This window comes from Cervus canadensis, chromosome 5 (genome assembly GCF_019320065.1).
Source record: "Cervus canadensis isolate Bull #8, Minnesota chromosome 5, ASM1932006v1, whole genome shotgun sequence".
Lineage (NCBI taxonomy): Eukaryota > Metazoa > Chordata > Mammalia > Artiodactyla > Cervidae > Cervus > Cervus canadensis.
In genome coordinates, this window is record NC_057390.1 from 3,075,453 (window position 1) to 3,091,877 (window position 16,425).

Consider the following 16,425-nt stretch of genomic DNA (forward strand, 5'->3'; position numbering starts at 1 on the left):
TGGTTTTCTAGATATGGGGAGATACAAGAATTGGGCTCATAAAGTCAGCTCCCGAAAATATCTAACTGTCTGAAGACCTATCCTGCCAATTTTTCCCCTTATCACGGAGGCCTCATTTCTGCTCTCCACCCTGAATTCCTTCAGCGGGTTGAAGGTCAGCAGCTGCAGCAGCATGTTATTTAATCTTTGTAGAGGTATACAGGTAGATGACAAGCACCCATGGCAAGTACCAATTTGTAGTTGACACAAGTTTTATAGGCTTTGCCAAACTTAGAAGCTTCTCTGTGGGAATTACCTGATGGAACAGTGGTCAGGACTGAGTGCTTGCATTGCAGGGGTCCTGGTTTGATTCTTTGTTCAGGGAATTAAGATCCTGCAAGCCATGTGGTACAGGCAAAAAGAAAAAAAAAAAGCCTCTTTGTTTTTAAACCATTCAAATTTGGTGGACTGACACCCTTTCCTCCCCACCCCCATTTATTTAAACAATTAGTATAAATATTTGTTTTTAGGGGGGTTTTTTGCCAACTTTTCCAGGTATAAGCAAATATTTCAGTCATCAGTATGATTTAATTTCTTGGATAGGTCTATATTTTAAGAGTGAATTTAAGTCTGTGATAGCCTTTTCTTTTAGGAACAAATAAAATTAAGTCAGGGCTGTTCAAAGGACTCCAACAAAATTATATATTGTTTAGTTGCCAAGATGTGGCCAACTCTCTTGAGACCTCATGGACAGTAGCTTGCCAGTTTCCTCTGTCCGTGAGGTTCTCCAGGCAAGAATACTGGAGTAGGCTGCCATTTCCTCCAGGAGATTTTCCTGACCCAGGGATTGAACCTGCATCTCCTGCATTGGTAGGTGGATTCTTTACCACTGAGCCACCTGGGAAGCCCAACAAAAGTCAGTTCAGTTCAGTTGCTCAGTTGTGTCTGACTCTTTGCGACCCCATGAATCGCAGCACGCTAGGCCTCCCTGTCCATCACAAACTCCCGGAGTTTACCCAAACTCATGCCCATTGAGTCGGTGATGCCATCCAGCCATCTCATCCTCTGTCATCCCCTTCTCCTCCTGCCCCTAATCCATCCCGGCATCAGGGTCTTTTCCAATGAGTCAACTCTTCGCATGAGGTGGCCAAAGTATTGGAGTTTCAGCTTCAGCATCAGTCCTTCCAATGAACACCCAGGACTGATCTCCTTCAGGATGGACTGGTTAGATCTCCTTGCAGTCCAAGGGACTCTCAAGATCTTCTTCCAATACCACAGTTCAAAAGCATCAATTTTTCGGCGCTCAGCTTTCTTCACAGTCCAACTCTCACATCCATACACGACCACTGGAAAAACCATAGCCTTGACCAGATGGACCTTTGTTGGCAAAGTAATGTCTCTGCTTTTTAATATGCTTCTAGGTTGGTCATAACTTTCCTTCCAAGGAGTAAGCGTCTTTTAATTTCATGGCTGCAGTCACCATCTGCAGTGATTTTGGAGCCCAAAAAAATAAAGTCTGACACTGTTTCCACTGTCTCCCCATCTATTTCCCATGAGTGATGGGACCAGATGCCATGATCTTAGTTTTCTGAATGTTAAGCTTTAAGCCAACTTTTTCACTCTACTCTTTCACTTTCATCAAGAGGCTTTTTAGTTCCTCTTCACTCTCTGCCATAAGGGTGGTGTCATCTGTATATCTGAGGTTATTGATATTTCTCCTGGCAATCTTGATTCCAGCTTGGCTGCTTCCAGCCCAGCGTTTCTCATAGATGTTACTTGCATAGAAGTTAAATAAGTAGGGTGACAATATACAGCCTTGATGTACTCCTTTTCCTATTTGGAACCAGTCTGTTGTTCCATGTCCAGTTCTAACTGTTGCTTCCTGACCTGCACACAGATTTCTCAAGAGGCAGGTCAGGTGGTCTGGTATTCCCATCTCCTTCAGAATTTTCCACAGTTTGTTGTGATCCACACAGTCAAAGGCTTTGGTATAGTCAATAAAGCAGAAATAGATGTTTTTCTGGAACCCTCTTGCTTTTTTGATGATCCAGCAGATATTGGCAATTTGATCTCTGGTTCCTCGGCCTTTTCTAAAACCAGCTTGAACATCTGGAAGTTCTCAGTTCATGTATTGCTGAAGCCTGGCTTGGAGAATTTTGAGCATTACTTTACTAGCGTGTGAGATGAGTGCAATTGTGTGGTAGTCTGAGCATTCTTTGGGATTTCCTTTCTTAGGGATTGGAATGAAAACTGACCTTTTCCAGTCCTGTGGCCACTGCTGAGTTTTCCAAATTTGCTGGCATATTGAGTGCAGCACTTTCACAGCATCATCTTTCAGGATTTGAAATAGCTCAACTGGAATTCCATCACCTCCACTAGCTTTGTTCCTAGTGATGATTTCTAAGGCCCACCTGACTTCACATTCCAGGATGTCTGGCTCTAGGTGAGTGATCACACCATGGTGATTATCTGGGTCGTAAAGATGTTTTTTGTACAGTTCTTCTGTGTATTCTTGCCACCTCTTCTTAATATCTTCTGCTTCTGTTAGGTCCATACCATTTCTGTCCTTTATTGAGCCCATCTTTGCATGAAATGTTCCCTTGGTATCTCTAATTTTCTTGAAGAGATCTCTAGTCTTTCCCCTTCTGTTGTTTTCCTCTATTTCTTTGCACTGATTGCTGAGGAAGGCTTTCTTATCTCTCCTGGCTATTCTTTGGAACTCTGCATTCAAATGGGAATATCTTTCCTTTTCTCCTTTGCTTTTCACTTCTCTTCTTTTCACAGCTATTTGTAAGGCCTCCTCAGACAACCATTTTGCCTTTTTGCATTTCTTTTCCATGGGGATGGTCTTGATCCCTGTCTCCTGTATAATGTCACGAACCTCCGTCCATAGTTCATCAGACACTCTGTCTATCAGATCTAGTCCCTTAAATCTATTTCTCACTTCCACTGTATGATCATAAGGGATTTGATTTAGGTCATACCTGAATGGTCTAGTGGTTATCCCTACTCTCTTCAGTTTAAGTCTGAATTTGGCAATAAGGAGTTCATAATCTGAGCCACAGTCAGCTCCAGGTCTTGTTTTTGCTGACTGTATAGAGCTTCTCCATCTTTGGCTGCAAAGAATATAATCAATATGATTTTGGTGTTGGCCATCTGGTGATGTCCATGTGTAGAGTCTTCTCTTGTGTTGTTGGAAGAGGGTGTTTGCTATGACCACTGCGTTCTCTTGGCAAAACTCTATTAGCCTTTGCCCTGCTTCATTCCATACTCCAAGGCCAAATTTGCCTGTTACTCCAGGTGTTTCTTGACTTGCTACTTTTGCATTCCTGTCCCCTATAATGAAAAGGAGTCTGAAATGCAGTACTTGGATGCAATTTCAAAAACGACAGAATGATCTCTATTCATTTCCAAGGCAAACCATTCAATATCATGGTAATCCAAGCCTATGCCCCAACAAAATTAAGTGTATGTTAAAAAAGTACTGAGAGTTAACAATTTAGTCTCTTCATTTGATATACTTACCAAATCATCTCACATTAAAAAACCCAAATATTAATTTTACTCCTTTGGTACATTATTTACATAAGCCAAATGTAAAAAGGATTAATATACATTTATTTGTATGCATTTAAGTATATATAGATATATAGATACTAGTGGTAAGGAATCTGCCTGCCCGAGGGTGGGATGATTTGAGAGAATAGTATTGAAACATATACCTTACCGCTTCCCTGGTGGCTCAGCTGGTAAAGAATATGCCTGCAATGCAGGAGACCTGGGTTTGACCCTTGGGTCAGGAAGATCCCCTGGAGAAGGGAACAGCTACCCACTCCAGTATTCTGGCCTGGAGAATTCCACGGACAGAGGAGCCTGGCGGGCTACAGTCCATACGGTCGCAGAGTCAGACATGACTGAGCGACTTTCCCTTTCATATACGTTACCATATGTAAAGTAGATGACCAGCGTGTGTTCGATGCGTGAAGCAGGGTGCCCAAAGCTAGTGCTCTGGGAGAACTTAGAAGGACAGGGTGGGGAGGGAGGTGGAGGGGAGGTTCAGGATGTGGGGAACACGTGCACATGTGACCGATTCATGTTAATGTATGGCAGGGGCCATCACAATGTTGTAATTATCCTCCAAATAAATAATTAAGAAAAAAAAGACTGCCTGCTAATGCAGGAGATGTAAGGGACTCGGGTTCAATCCCTGGGGGGAATACCCTCTGGAGAGGAAATGGCAACCCACTGCTGTATTCTTGCCTGGGAAAGCCATGGACAGAGGAGCCTGGTGGGCTACACTCTATGGGGTCACAAAGATTTGGACACAACTGAGTGAGCACACACAGACATAAAGTAGATAATTTAGAGTTTTTCTGTAGCTTTAAAATATTAACCTTTCAGTGTTAGCACTGTATCAAATTATTAAGATGAATTTTAACTTTAAAAAATCAAGACAATCACATCTTCTGTTATCCTGTGCATGTAACTTGAAGTTTCTGTATTATTGCACCTAGTATCACTATCTACATTAATTATGACTCATAACAGTAATCAACCTGTACTTTTTCCTTCAGACATAAGACTTCCTTCTAGACAGAAGTATAAAAATTGCCAAGTTAATATTTTATGAGTACTTATTTCAATTACTCTAAAATTTTGAGATGGCAAAAACATACTATCATCGAAAACTATCTGCATGTTTTGTTCTCCACTGACATAAAATAAGGGTAAATTAAAATTCTTTCTGTATCAGGGGATTCCAGGAGGGATCTTCCCAACCCAAGGACTGAACTCACGTCTCCTGCCTTTACAGGTGGATTCTTTACCTTCTGAGCCACCAGGGAAGCCCCTGTTACAAACTTTTAAACTCAGCCTTGGCCTAGTACAAAGCAAACTGCTATGCTACCCGGTTTTGCAGGTAAATTGTCAGGCTGGATCTGGTCAAAGGTTTGGGTTTGGTTGATGAGTAGGGTTGCCTCTCAAATACCTGCCCCAAATTATCTGAAAAACCCAGGTAACAGCAAACTCTTTGTGCTTTTCCCCTTTCCACGTGTTTCTCAAGCCTGAGGATGAGGGCCCTGTGGGGTCAAAGAAGGCATTTGGGAGTTTCAGGTGATTCTTCCAAAGGTGCAAGTTTAGGATCCCTGAGATACTGACTGAGGTAAGGTTTGCCAACAAAACTTTTCTTTTCTTTCTGTAAACTAGGGTTTGTGTGAAGCTCAGTGGTTCAGTGGCTTTGTAACATCTTATGAGTTGCTTTGGTGTAGAAAGAACCCCAAGCCTTAACTGTGTCTTGATTTTGCACTTGCACACAGAAGCGCCTGCTAGGCAGACGCAGGTCCAAGGCCCAGGTCTTCTGTGAGCCTGACACGCCTGAGCTCTGAATGGACAGGAAGCTGGTGTCGAGTCTCAGACAGAGGACAGAAAAGGTCAGGTTCAAAATCTCTCCGGACGATGCTTCAGCTCGGCCACTCTGACCTTCATGGGAAAGGCTGGATTTCTCTGTGGTTCACAGAATGTTCACGTTTAGCATCTCTGGTTACCCCAGCAGAGGCTGGCTTTACAGGCCAGGAAAAGGATGACGAGAAGGCTGCTGAGGCAGGCAGCACTTTCTGAGAAATTAAACCAAACTCGTGTGTTACGGCCCGGGGAACTGGCCTGGGAACTGTGTGGTCTTTCAGGCACCATCTGGAGGAGCTGTGCGAATATGAAAACTGGAAAAGGGTCGAACACTTCTTTTTAGATGTGTGAGCTTTTTTTTTCTCAAAGTCCTTCAGGGAACACTATGGAAATACTCAGAATTTAATTGGACCACAGAGCTTACAGCCACAGTAAGCCCAACTCCACAGAATGAGGCACTGATAGAATGAAACATATGCATATTCTGTGTTTAAAAAAAAAGACACACAACAAATTCAAGGCTTTTGAAAAAAGCATCATTTATTTCAAAGTACAACATAAAGTTGTATTTTTAAGAAATACACCTTCAATCTTGTATCTCAAGACTTGGCGATGTGCATTTCAGTTTATCTTGAAAATAAATTCAGGTATACAAATGTTACATACCTCAAGTACAAACAGCACAGAAAATGCATATGGTCTCAACCGAATGCTTTAACATTCATTCACTGTTCTTAAAGTTGACTTAACATTTCTGTAATCTGCTTTTAAACCGAGACAGCCTTATTTTAAAAAAATACTCTGTATTTTTCAGCACAAAGTCCTCATACGTTTTTAAAATTAGATCTTGGCATGTAATATTGTGAAATTATTAAAAAACCAACCTTGGTAATTTAATAAAACTGTCACATGCCAGGACTTCTGAAATCAACTCGAGTTGTCACCTTAGCTGTAATATCAAATTGGTGTTCACACAGATAGATGAGGTGGGAGGAAGACAGGTGGTGGACAGTTGATAACAGGTAAGGTTTTCAGATGTACAGGGCTTACTGGAGTTTGTGGCTGAGTCCAGACTTTTCTCTAAAAGCACAACAGCAAATCTCGTATTATCATAATTGCAAGAAAGATCTGAAAGAAGCGAGTGGTATAAGCCTGCCCTGCGAGATGGGGAGGGTGGGGCGTGGGCAGCGACAGCGGGAGAGCCTTCGAGATGTCTCGGAAACGGGCACATCATGATCTAGACCAGGGGCCACCACCGTTTTCTTTTTCTTTTTTTTTTGCCTAATTTCAATTCTCGTGAGGGAAGTGTGAATTTGACCAGGGGTCTGAGCTCCTCCGTCCGATGGTGGGGCTCCATATCCGCCAGGGGTTGTAGGTCTGGCCCAGGTCGTCGGTGGGGCTGGCGGCGGAGGGCGCGTGAGGTGCCGGGGCGCTCTCGGGGCCCATGAGGCCGATGCTCGGCAACGCGCTGGCGGGGCTGGTGAAGGGCAGGGTGCTGTGCAGGCTGCTGGACCAGATGGAGCTGCTGAACGGAGTGGACGACCACAGGCTGCTGGTGCTGCCAAGGATGGGCTGACGAGACAAGAGAGACGACACTGAGCGTCAGACGTGAGGGGGGCGGACGGCAAAGTGAAGCTGATGCCAAAAACGGGCTAGAACACAGGTTCCTCTCACTGTTTCCTTTAAAACGAATGTTTTATACACGTAGCCACCTCAGCAACTGAGCAGATGGTTCTGAAATTCTAAAGGGGCGCCCACCACAGCTGGTGGGCTGAGTCCAGCCCGCCGGTTTCTGAAGGTGAAGTTTACAGGGCCGTGAGCCGCCCCTGCCACCTTTGCACCACATGGAGGAGCTGGACAGGCTGCACCAGCAATGAAAAGAAAGCGATAGTGTTAGTTGCTTAGACTCTTTTGTGACCCCATGGACTGGAGCCGGCCAGGCTCCTCTGTCCATTGGATTTCCCAGGCAAGAATACTGGAGTGGGTTGCCATTTCCTCCTCCAGGGGATCTTCCCAACCCAGGGATCGAACCCAAGTCTCCTGCATTGCAGGTGGATTCTTTTGCCCTCTGAGCCACCAGGGAAGACCCAGCAATAATGGCCTGCAAGGTTTCAAAGAGTTCTACCCCATTTTAAAAGAATGGTTAAGATGCTTGTAAAACTGAAGCCAGAATGATTACGAGTGAAGACAAACTTTGGAACTAGTGAAGTTAAAATATCTACTGTTAAACCTTGCACATCTAATTGAGTTTTCCTGAGGATGAAGAAGTAATCACAATGGGATCCTATTTTTCTGTCATGATTTTGTAAAAGCTGAAACCAGGAATCATTTACTTTTTGTGGCGCATGATCTTTGCAGAACCATTTAGCTGAGAAATAAACAGATGCACCTAGAAAAAGCTCGAGACATGGGCCTCTCAGGAGCCGGTACGTGCCATGCTCAGGCACCGTCTGGCCTGGAGGTGGGGGCACCCGAGACGGGCCCTCGGTCACCCTGTGGTCTGACTGACAGGCTGGGAGAGGCTGAAATGAGAGAAGCCTCTCTCTCAAGCCTCAGCGTCTCAGCCTCCCTCCTGTAACTTCTGGACCATCTCGGCTCTGAAGAGTACTGCCGGTCACTTGGGCAGACATGAAGACAGAGCAGTGGACACGGTGAGCGTGCTGACCCATGCCTTCATGCTGCTCTTGTCATTCATCTCTGTCAGCATCACCCCAGGGACAGCTGCCTGAGCAGGCAGGCGGAGCAAGCCCAGGACTCACCGTGGCCGTGTGGGTCGGGGAGCCGGAACTGGCTGGCCAGGAAGGGCCGGGCTCTGTGGCCGGCGAGTCCCAGAGGTAGGAGGGGCCGCCGCTCAGCTCATTCCAGCTCCTCTGCGAGGCCTGATTGCACGATCGCGCCAACCCGAGCTTGCTGAACACTTCTGCAAGTGAGGCAGCAAAGGCAAGTGTGTGCTGGATCCAGCCGTGCTCCCGGGGCGGGTCGCGTGTCCTCTCAGGGGTCTGCATCCCACCCAGTCGAGCAGCCCCCACCACTGAAAGTGGGGTGTGGGGAGGTTCCCCAGACTCCTGCCCATGGTCTCTACACCTCACCCACACTTTTCACTGGATCGTCAAGTGCAAACACCATCACAGCTGATGTGAAACTCACATCACTGCCTCTAATTCTCAACAGCAAGAAAAACAAGAAGCTCCAGCGTAGCCAGGAGTCACCTCTCAGACACAGAACTTTCTTGAAGCTCTTAAGTCAATTCTGCAGAACATAAGCCAGTGGGGACCCCCACGGCATGGAGCAGACCCACTGCACCTTCGGGCAGGGGTGTGGGGAGGGACCCGTCTGAGGGCCAGGACAGCAGAGACAGACCCGCCTCCCGGAAGTCAGCCCCATGCCCTACGGCTGCCTGATAGCGCTGACGTGGAATGCATCTTTCAAACACGTCCACCAGATGACCACCACAGTCTCCTCCCTCCGTCTGTCCACGGCTCATCAGTCACGGTCCAGGGCTTAAATACTCACCACCAGTTAAGTTAAAAGAATTCCCAAAGGCTGAGAACGAGTTGAGGGGTGTGAAGTCAGGGCTGCTGGGGTTGCTCACGGGGCTCCACAGACCCGAGCTGAATGTTGGGAGAGAAAAACGCAACACACAAGAATGTGATGGTCAATGGAGACAGATCCATCGCTCATAGCTGCACACGGGAGGCCCTGCTTCAACGGGCGCTCGCATGTTAAAACGCGGAGAACTGGAGGCCGCTCCATCCCACGGAGGGTTCAGAGCTCAGGCCACTCTGTCACAGGCTGGGAGCCTGGCTCAGAGCAAGTCTTCTGCAGAGAAAAGAGGTATTGCTGCCTTGTTTACCTTTTGGTGATGGAAGATTTATTAAACTATTTCAAATCTAGGATTCATTTTGTTAGTATCAAGCAGGTAAAACTGGGAGTCTACTTGCAGTTTTTATTATTTTACTGTTGGAATTTTATCCAGGAAAGTGAACCGAGGCAATCCCTGCATGCCCCCAGGCCACTTTGGGTCAAAGAGCGACAGTGTACAATAACTGCCTGGAATCTTCCAGTGTCATTCCTCTCAAATACGTTTTGGTTCTTGTTTCTCATGATGAGGTCACAGCCCTTCCACAATGACTGTGACAACGCAGAGGGATGAAAAGAGACTTAGATGGAGGAACACACAGCTGTCCCCCTCCGCGGGGGTGGGCTGTGTTGCGGGTGCCTCCTCCCATCAGGGGGCCTGGGGGGAACAGAGCCCCCCACCTAACAGAGGCGCCTGACCACCACCAAACATCTGCTTGTCACCGAGGGGCCCCAGAGCACACGCACAGCTAGAAGATGTCAACCTGGCCCGAGAAGCCCACCTGCCTCCACCCCGACTGAGGCAGGCCGGCCATACCTGTCGGAGCCGTCGCTGTCAACGGGAGTGTGTGAAATGCCAAGGCTGCTGGAGAAGTCTGTTTTGCTTGAAGAGACTTTGGCAAAGCCGTTCCCACCTGTAATAACGGACTCCGAGTCAGCTGAAGGCAGCCGGGCCACAGGTGTGCCCCCAGGTCGAGGCCAGGGGTGCCGGGTGTCTGAGGCCAGCCACTCACCTGGGCTCTTGTCGTACCCAGCCGTGACTGCGGCGAAAGTGGGGTTGCCATTCTTGCCCGGGAGGGAAGCAGCTTTGGTCAGCTTGTGCTTGCTCCCGCTTGGCTGCTTTGCTTTAGAGTCACTGGGGGGAGGAAGCGAGGCGACACCCCTCAGTCCTCGCTGGCACTACCCCCCACCCCAGTGGCCCCGGGGACTCATGTCCCGGGGGCCGTGGCTCCAACAGGCCAGGCCTGAGACTGTGCGGTCAGGTGGAGAGCCAGGGACGTGGGGAGAAGGGAACGAAACGCGGCGGGGCAGCCCCTTATAGACGGAGCGCCGGATGGCTGACCGCTGCTGCAGGGTCCCCGTGCCGCCCGCGGACGAGGAGCCCCGGCCACCCCGCATGGGGCCGGCGGGGGGCGAGAGACGCTGGGAGGGCGGCGCAGTGCGCCAACACCGGCCCGTGGGGGCAGCGCAGGCCCCTGGTCTGTGAGCGGCACACCGCCAAGGCCCCAGTCACACGGACGGTCGGTCGGGCTCGGTGCCTCCCGTCTGCGCGGCTCTTCCAGGCCCTGCCTGGTCACCGCGACCTTCACCTGCCACAGGGTCAGAGCAAATGACCCGTAAACCTGTTTCCTCGACTCTCAGCACAGCTCCTGGGACTTCATTCAGGAAGGATGTGCTCTTGGACCAGGAGCTGACTCCTGAACCAGACTGTGACTCTACGGGGCCGCCCTGAGGTGAGGGGTGGGGAGCGGGGCTGAGCCTGCGCAGGGCGGGACGGCCGCCTGCAGCCTCTGAGGGCCCCCCGAGCGGGTCCCAGCTCGGCGCAGGGAGCCCACCTGCCCGGGCTGCCGTGGACGATGCTGCTGTAGCTGCCCCGGGCTGTGAACGGGCAGGGTGCGGCGGGCGGCGACGGGGAGGCGGGCGGCGGCGAGGTCTGGTGTCGTTTCAGGAAGATGTCTGCGTTGAGGGTTTGCAGAGAGAGTTTATAAAGACTATCTGCAGCTGCAAATTAAAAATAAAAGTGTCTCAACTGTGACTTGTCAGTTTTTACTCTTCAAAAATAGTTGCTTTTGATATTCTGATAGCAAGGCACTAACTCAAGTGCTTCCGCTAAGAAAAACCGACAGCTCACATGTGTGTTCTGTTCTCTGCCTTTCCCGGAACGCCCGCTGTGCCCCGGCTCTGCAGGCCCTTCCCGGGGGGGGTGAGGTCCCCTCCCTCCTCAGGCTGGTGGATGGGCAGGTGGAGTCTCTGCCTGGACCTGGAAGACCCTGGACTGCCACACAGGCCCAAACCTCACAGGCGTGGGGCCAGGAGAGCACCCCCAGCTCTCCCAGGGGCACCCTTGCACCCTGAGGGCCCGCCTGGTCCCTGTCTTACAAGGATACAAACTCCTACTCTATTCCTGCTGCCCTTTAAAGCACAGCTGTTTTAAAAATTTTAAACAGAAAATAAGATAGAGTCTGCATTCACTCAGTGGAAACACACACCTTTTCAGAAACAGGTACCGCCTTGCACATCTGTCAGGTGTCCCTGGTGCTGTGACACGAGGTGTGAGCAGAGGGCGTGGCTCTGCAAGCTCAGTCTCTGGGGGGCCCTACTCGCCCAGTTACCCTGGCATGACCCCCTGGCCTAGCATCCCCCACCCCGTTTCTTCCCCGGTGCAGGAGGCTTTGCACAGCTCCATGCTTTGGCCCCCTGGTCCCTCTGGCCGGCCTTTCGAGCCTCCAGAGCAAGGACAGTCTGCTCTGCTCCCCTCCCACCCGCAGGGCCTGTACCCCTCACTTTCAGAATCAAGCTGGCTCTGCGGGTGGTTCCCCTTCCCTCTAGCACTGCATGCTTCTCCCAACAGGCAAGGGGCTGGGGGGCCCAAGTGAGCTCACATGATCCTGGCTGTGTCCAGGCCCTGGATCGGAACCTCCACACAAAGCCCCTACCCTTCGAAGCCCGAGTTAGTTTTCCCATCTTCAGCTGTGCACTCTGCCCGCGCTTCCCCCATGGGGCCGGCACCTGTTCACCCACCGTTCCCACCTGCCCCTCTCACCCTTGCTCGCTGGAAGAATCTCCCCTCCTTGCCTGCTGACCTGACACCCACACCTCCTCCTTGCAGAATACCCCCAGGCCTTGCTGGGCTTCACACAGCCCAGTGAAACCGGCTCCCTGGGAACACGGAGTTTACTCCCTACACTGAAACGCAGCTTCCTCTGCGGGGAAATGGCCCCTGTCACAGGGTAAAACCCAAGCACCAGTGTTCTGCTGAAACCTCAGAGGGGATCTAAGGGCCTGAAAGCAGCAGCCTGGACCCCGGGACGACCCAGAGACTCGTTCAACTTGTTTCTTGAATGACCAGGGATTTCGGACTTTCTCCCTCATCTCAGGCAAGAAGAAAGTACTAAAAAGGCTCCAGAAAGTTTCACAGCAAATATGGGGCTGCAGGTTTTAACCCAGGAAGTGTCTCTCTCCAGGGCGAATGTACACAGGCTTGTGCTCAACGCCCACCTCGCCCAAGTTCTTCGCCCTCATTCAACTCACTGGCCTCCAACCACCCCTCTTCTCTAAAGCCCCGTGACCTCAAACCTGGTGCTCACCCCCGATTTCCCCCTGGCACAAATGGGCCCAATGGAGTCACTGCAATATGGTGGCTGAGTGTAGACAGATCACCGCTGCAGGACTGATCACCAAGGCCCTGCGCCCAGGCCCTTGCTGCGCTGGTCTCTCCTCTTCCAGGTCCTATGTATCTAGAGCCTGAGGGCCTCCACCCTATTCGAGGAGACAGTGCTCCTGTCATGATTTCCTGCAGGCCAGACCCGGGGGACAAGGTCAGGAAACTGGTGAGAAAACTCACACACCTTCACACAGGTTGTCTACGGAGAAGATGTGGTAAACTGGGAGCAAAGTGAATCCTTACAAGAGTGGTTACGCTGTAAACATATGAGAAACTAGTCAGGTACTGGGATGCTGAGCGCCTCTCTGGATGGTTCACTGCCCCACTGGAACTTCCCGTGTCGTACAGAGGGAAGCCGGGGGTGACGAAGCGGCTCCTGAACAGCCTGCTCTGCTGTGAACATTCACTCTACGGCCGATCACATCACCCCAGTTTAACTACTCGCAGACTTTTACCAGTGTGTCTGCTGGCTGCTACACACCGGCTCCAGCACACAGACCCTCGGCCTCCTTTGGAGGCGAGATGCCCTGCAGGTTTCCCGCCCAGACCCGGATGCGCTGCGCATGTGGGGGGCACCATACTTACAGCTGCCGGGCTTGTGAACAGGCACGGAATCCCACTCTGGTGGGGGAGAGTCTTTTTCGCCTTCTGAGCTGCTGGTGTTGCCTAGTTCTTGACTGTTTGGGAGGAACTTTGCAAGGGCAGGTGGCCTGCTATCCACTAACTTACTTGTACCTGTCCAGAATTCAGAAAAGAAAGCCATGATGGAGGATCATCCCATTCGGGCCAATTTCAAAAAACCTGATGAGAATGAGAATCCATCTATGCCTGACGACTCCTGATTACTGTGAACTCACAACCAACAACTACTAATACAATGAATCATTAGATCACCTGTACGATGAGAAAGGAAAATACCTTTTGTTTTCTGGGAGTTTCGTGGTTTGGATCCACTGGTCAATGTAGTTGGAAGAGGAATCTTGGTTGGGAGATTTCGGCGCTGTTTACTTTCCAAGGGGGCAGTATACGGTAGCTCTAAAGAACTGAAAGACAACCACGGATGGGACATTCAAACACAAGGCTTTGTTTCAGAGCTGAGAGGAGAAGTCACTGATCCGGCTACAATTTCAACGGCTTCTTTGACTCATCTGGCCTCCTGATGCATCATCCACCCACTGTCCTGAGGGCTGGCCGCCTTCCAAGCACTTCTAATGCTGCTCAGAAGACATGGACAGATTTACCCTCTGCTATTGTGACAGCAGACAGGGAACTGAGGTCCATTGTTTAATAATATGTAACGGGTTGGAGCACCTACCTTAGGTAAGATGTAGGAAACTGTTTGTACAAACTAGCCTTGTAGGAGCTGCTAAGTGTAGTCATTCTGCTTGTGAGCGAGTCTCACCCCACCTGAAGCCTCCTCACCCAGCACCTAGATCCTCACCCAACGTGTGGACTGCTTGCAGGACTCTTGAATATGGAGACTCTGAAAGGTCTCAGACTTAGAACTGTCAAAGGTTCAGTGACTCAAAACTCTGAACCCATTTTCCCACGGACACCATGCAGTGAACCAGGGCTAAGTTCACCAGGGCTAGTTCCTGGGTGACCTACCAATCCCTCGAAGCCCATGGCAGGGCGGCAGGGCTCTTATTTGCCTAAGGTCTAGGCCAAGTGGGTAGGATAAATATTCCCTATTCTTGAACTCAGGGTTCATCTTAGGCCAAAACTTAAATATTATTTTCACTGATCTATTTAGAGTATACTACTTCTAAAATATTAAAAGGTAAGCTTAACATAATAAACATGTATAAATAGGACAATTAATTGGCCCTGAACTTCCTGTCAGCAAGGCAAAACGGGAGACAACTTTAAGTTTTAAGGGCTATTTTTAAATTTTCACAGCCCAATGAAGAAAACATAGAAGTCTGCCGAGAGAGAAGTGATCTTTTTGAGAAATGACCCAGGGCGATGGCCCACATAAGGCAGTACGGTGAACAATGGAAACGCATGAACCATAAAAACCTCCACAAAGTCGCCTCCGTGCTGCCCACCAAGATCAACGGAGGCCTCTCCATTGACAGGAGCTAGGCTGATGCGGCCCAAGAAAAGGACGCCTTTCAGCTGAGGGAACCCGGTGGCCCCTTACAAGAATTACTCCAAAAATCATCAGTGGGCTCCTGGTGACGGCCGCAAAGCTGCCGGTTCAAGGCTGAGCTGATAGCTGGCTTTCCAACAGAAAACTTCACAGAGCTCACCGATCAATACAAATGCTCTTAAAGTGGGCAGTGTCTGGTATTTTCCACCTTAAGTGTGCTTGCGGCCCCAGCCTCCGGGGGTGTCTTTCCAACCCAGCACTCTGCCCCCCACCCCCTCCCAGCCCCACCTTCAGGTTCTTAAAGCGACACATCCTCCTTCCACTACCCCTCTGAGCTCACCCTCCCAGGGGGTAGCAGATTTCTGCTGGGCTCTGGGCCTGGCACCATTCACCAAGCTAGTTCACATCAGACTGCAAACGTGAGGATAGCTCAGACTTTCTATATCTAATGGCACCCCAGTGTCCATCACTAGCACATGCCCCCCTCCTTTCAAAAAGGTAAGCAGATGATAGAACAGTAGCATATAAAGCATGATTTCATAAACAAATTTTAACAGAGGTGCTTTATAAGCATTATATAAGGTAGTTGGTCAAAGGTCACTTTCTTTTCATTCTTTTGTTTCTTTGTATTTCACAAATTTTCTATCATAAATTGTTGTTACATTTGGAATTAGTATAAAGGCTAACCCAAAATCCAAAGGGCTCAGTTCACCCAAATGAGTAGAATTTTAGGTGGGCTAACAAACTGACATGAAAAAATGCAGTGTTTATGGGTGAGACTATTAAGGCTACAGTTCTATAAACCTGGCTTTCTATTTATGATTGACAGACAATTTAAAAAGACAATTTAGAGCATACTGCGTAAACTGCCTTCTGGTAATGATCGCTGTTAACTACACACATCAAGAGGACATGAGCTGAGACTCCGCTGGTGGTCCAGTGGCTAAGCCCCTGTGCGCCAATGCAGGGGGCCCGGGTTTGATCCCTGGTCAGGGAACTAGGTCCCACATGCTGCAACTAAGACCTGGTGCAGCCAAATAAATAGATAAAATCTTTAAAAATGTGAGTTCTCACTCTGCCTCCTGACTGGGGGCTGTAGAGTGGGCAGCTCTGGCTCTGGGAATACCAGAAAACTCCCTCAATACCCCCCCCTGCAGAGTCGGGGCATCAAGTGAAGTCTTTCACAAATCCTCAAAGTCAAATCTGCTAACAGACAACTGACTTCCTAAAAAGATCAGAATACAACAGAAGTCACTGGAAGAAGGATGAGAAGATTAATGCGTATGTACAATCTGTTTTAAATATTCTGAGCTCGGGTGTCAAGGAGAATGAACGGTGTCCCTATGGTGACAGTCACCTCTGGACTGATTTCACTAAGATAATCCTCAGAAGCTGGGCTTTTAAACTTATGATCCTAACAATGACAGCACAACACTCCATTCTCACAAGATCTCAGGATGTGTAAAAATTAGGGTTTTTCATAATTTGGATTTTTTAGCCTCATTTACTTTAAAAACATAGTGAGGACAGGGAAGCCTGGCGTGTTGCAGTTCACGGGGTGGCAAAGAGTTGGACATGGCTTAGGGACTGAACAACACTTTAAAACATCTGATCAGTCAACTAAGCCTGAAAAGGGCCTAGAAGAATAATTTCTAGTCACTTGACTAGGGCTGTTATTCCTGTCTTGGGGCGCCAGAATATGAGCACCAAA

General features: G+C 49.2%; 1 protein-coding gene across 2 annotated transcripts in view; it reads right to left on the reverse strand.

Moving 5' to 3' along the window:
• Positions 1 to 5,901: 5,901 nt before the first annotated feature.
• The window catches only part of TMEM131 (transmembrane protein 131), a 169,210-nt gene continuing 158,686 nt past the window's right edge, over positions 5,902 to 16,425 (reverse strand). Inside the window, exons 34-41 of one of the 2 annotated variants that reach the window (XM_043467855.1) lie at positions 13,541 to 13,665; positions 13,208 to 13,357; positions 10,794 to 10,914; positions 9,972 to 10,093; positions 9,776 to 9,872; positions 8,893 to 8,990; positions 8,139 to 8,299; positions 5,902 to 6,951 (exon numbers count right to left, since the gene is read on the reverse strand). In XM_043467855.1, coding sequence (XP_043323790.1) covers positions 6,667 to 6,951; positions 8,139 to 8,299; positions 8,893 to 8,990; positions 9,776 to 9,872; positions 9,972 to 10,093; positions 10,794 to 10,914; positions 13,208 to 13,357; positions 13,541 to 13,665 — 1,159 coding nt within the window. In that variant the 3' untranslated portion in view covers positions 5,902 to 6,666. Of the gene's footprint in view, positions 6,952 to 8,138; positions 8,300 to 8,892; positions 8,991 to 9,775; positions 9,873 to 9,971; positions 10,094 to 10,793; positions 10,960 to 13,207; positions 13,358 to 13,540; positions 13,666 to 16,425 lie in introns of both variants that reach the window. The other variant, XM_043467853.1, reaches the window with a different exon arrangement.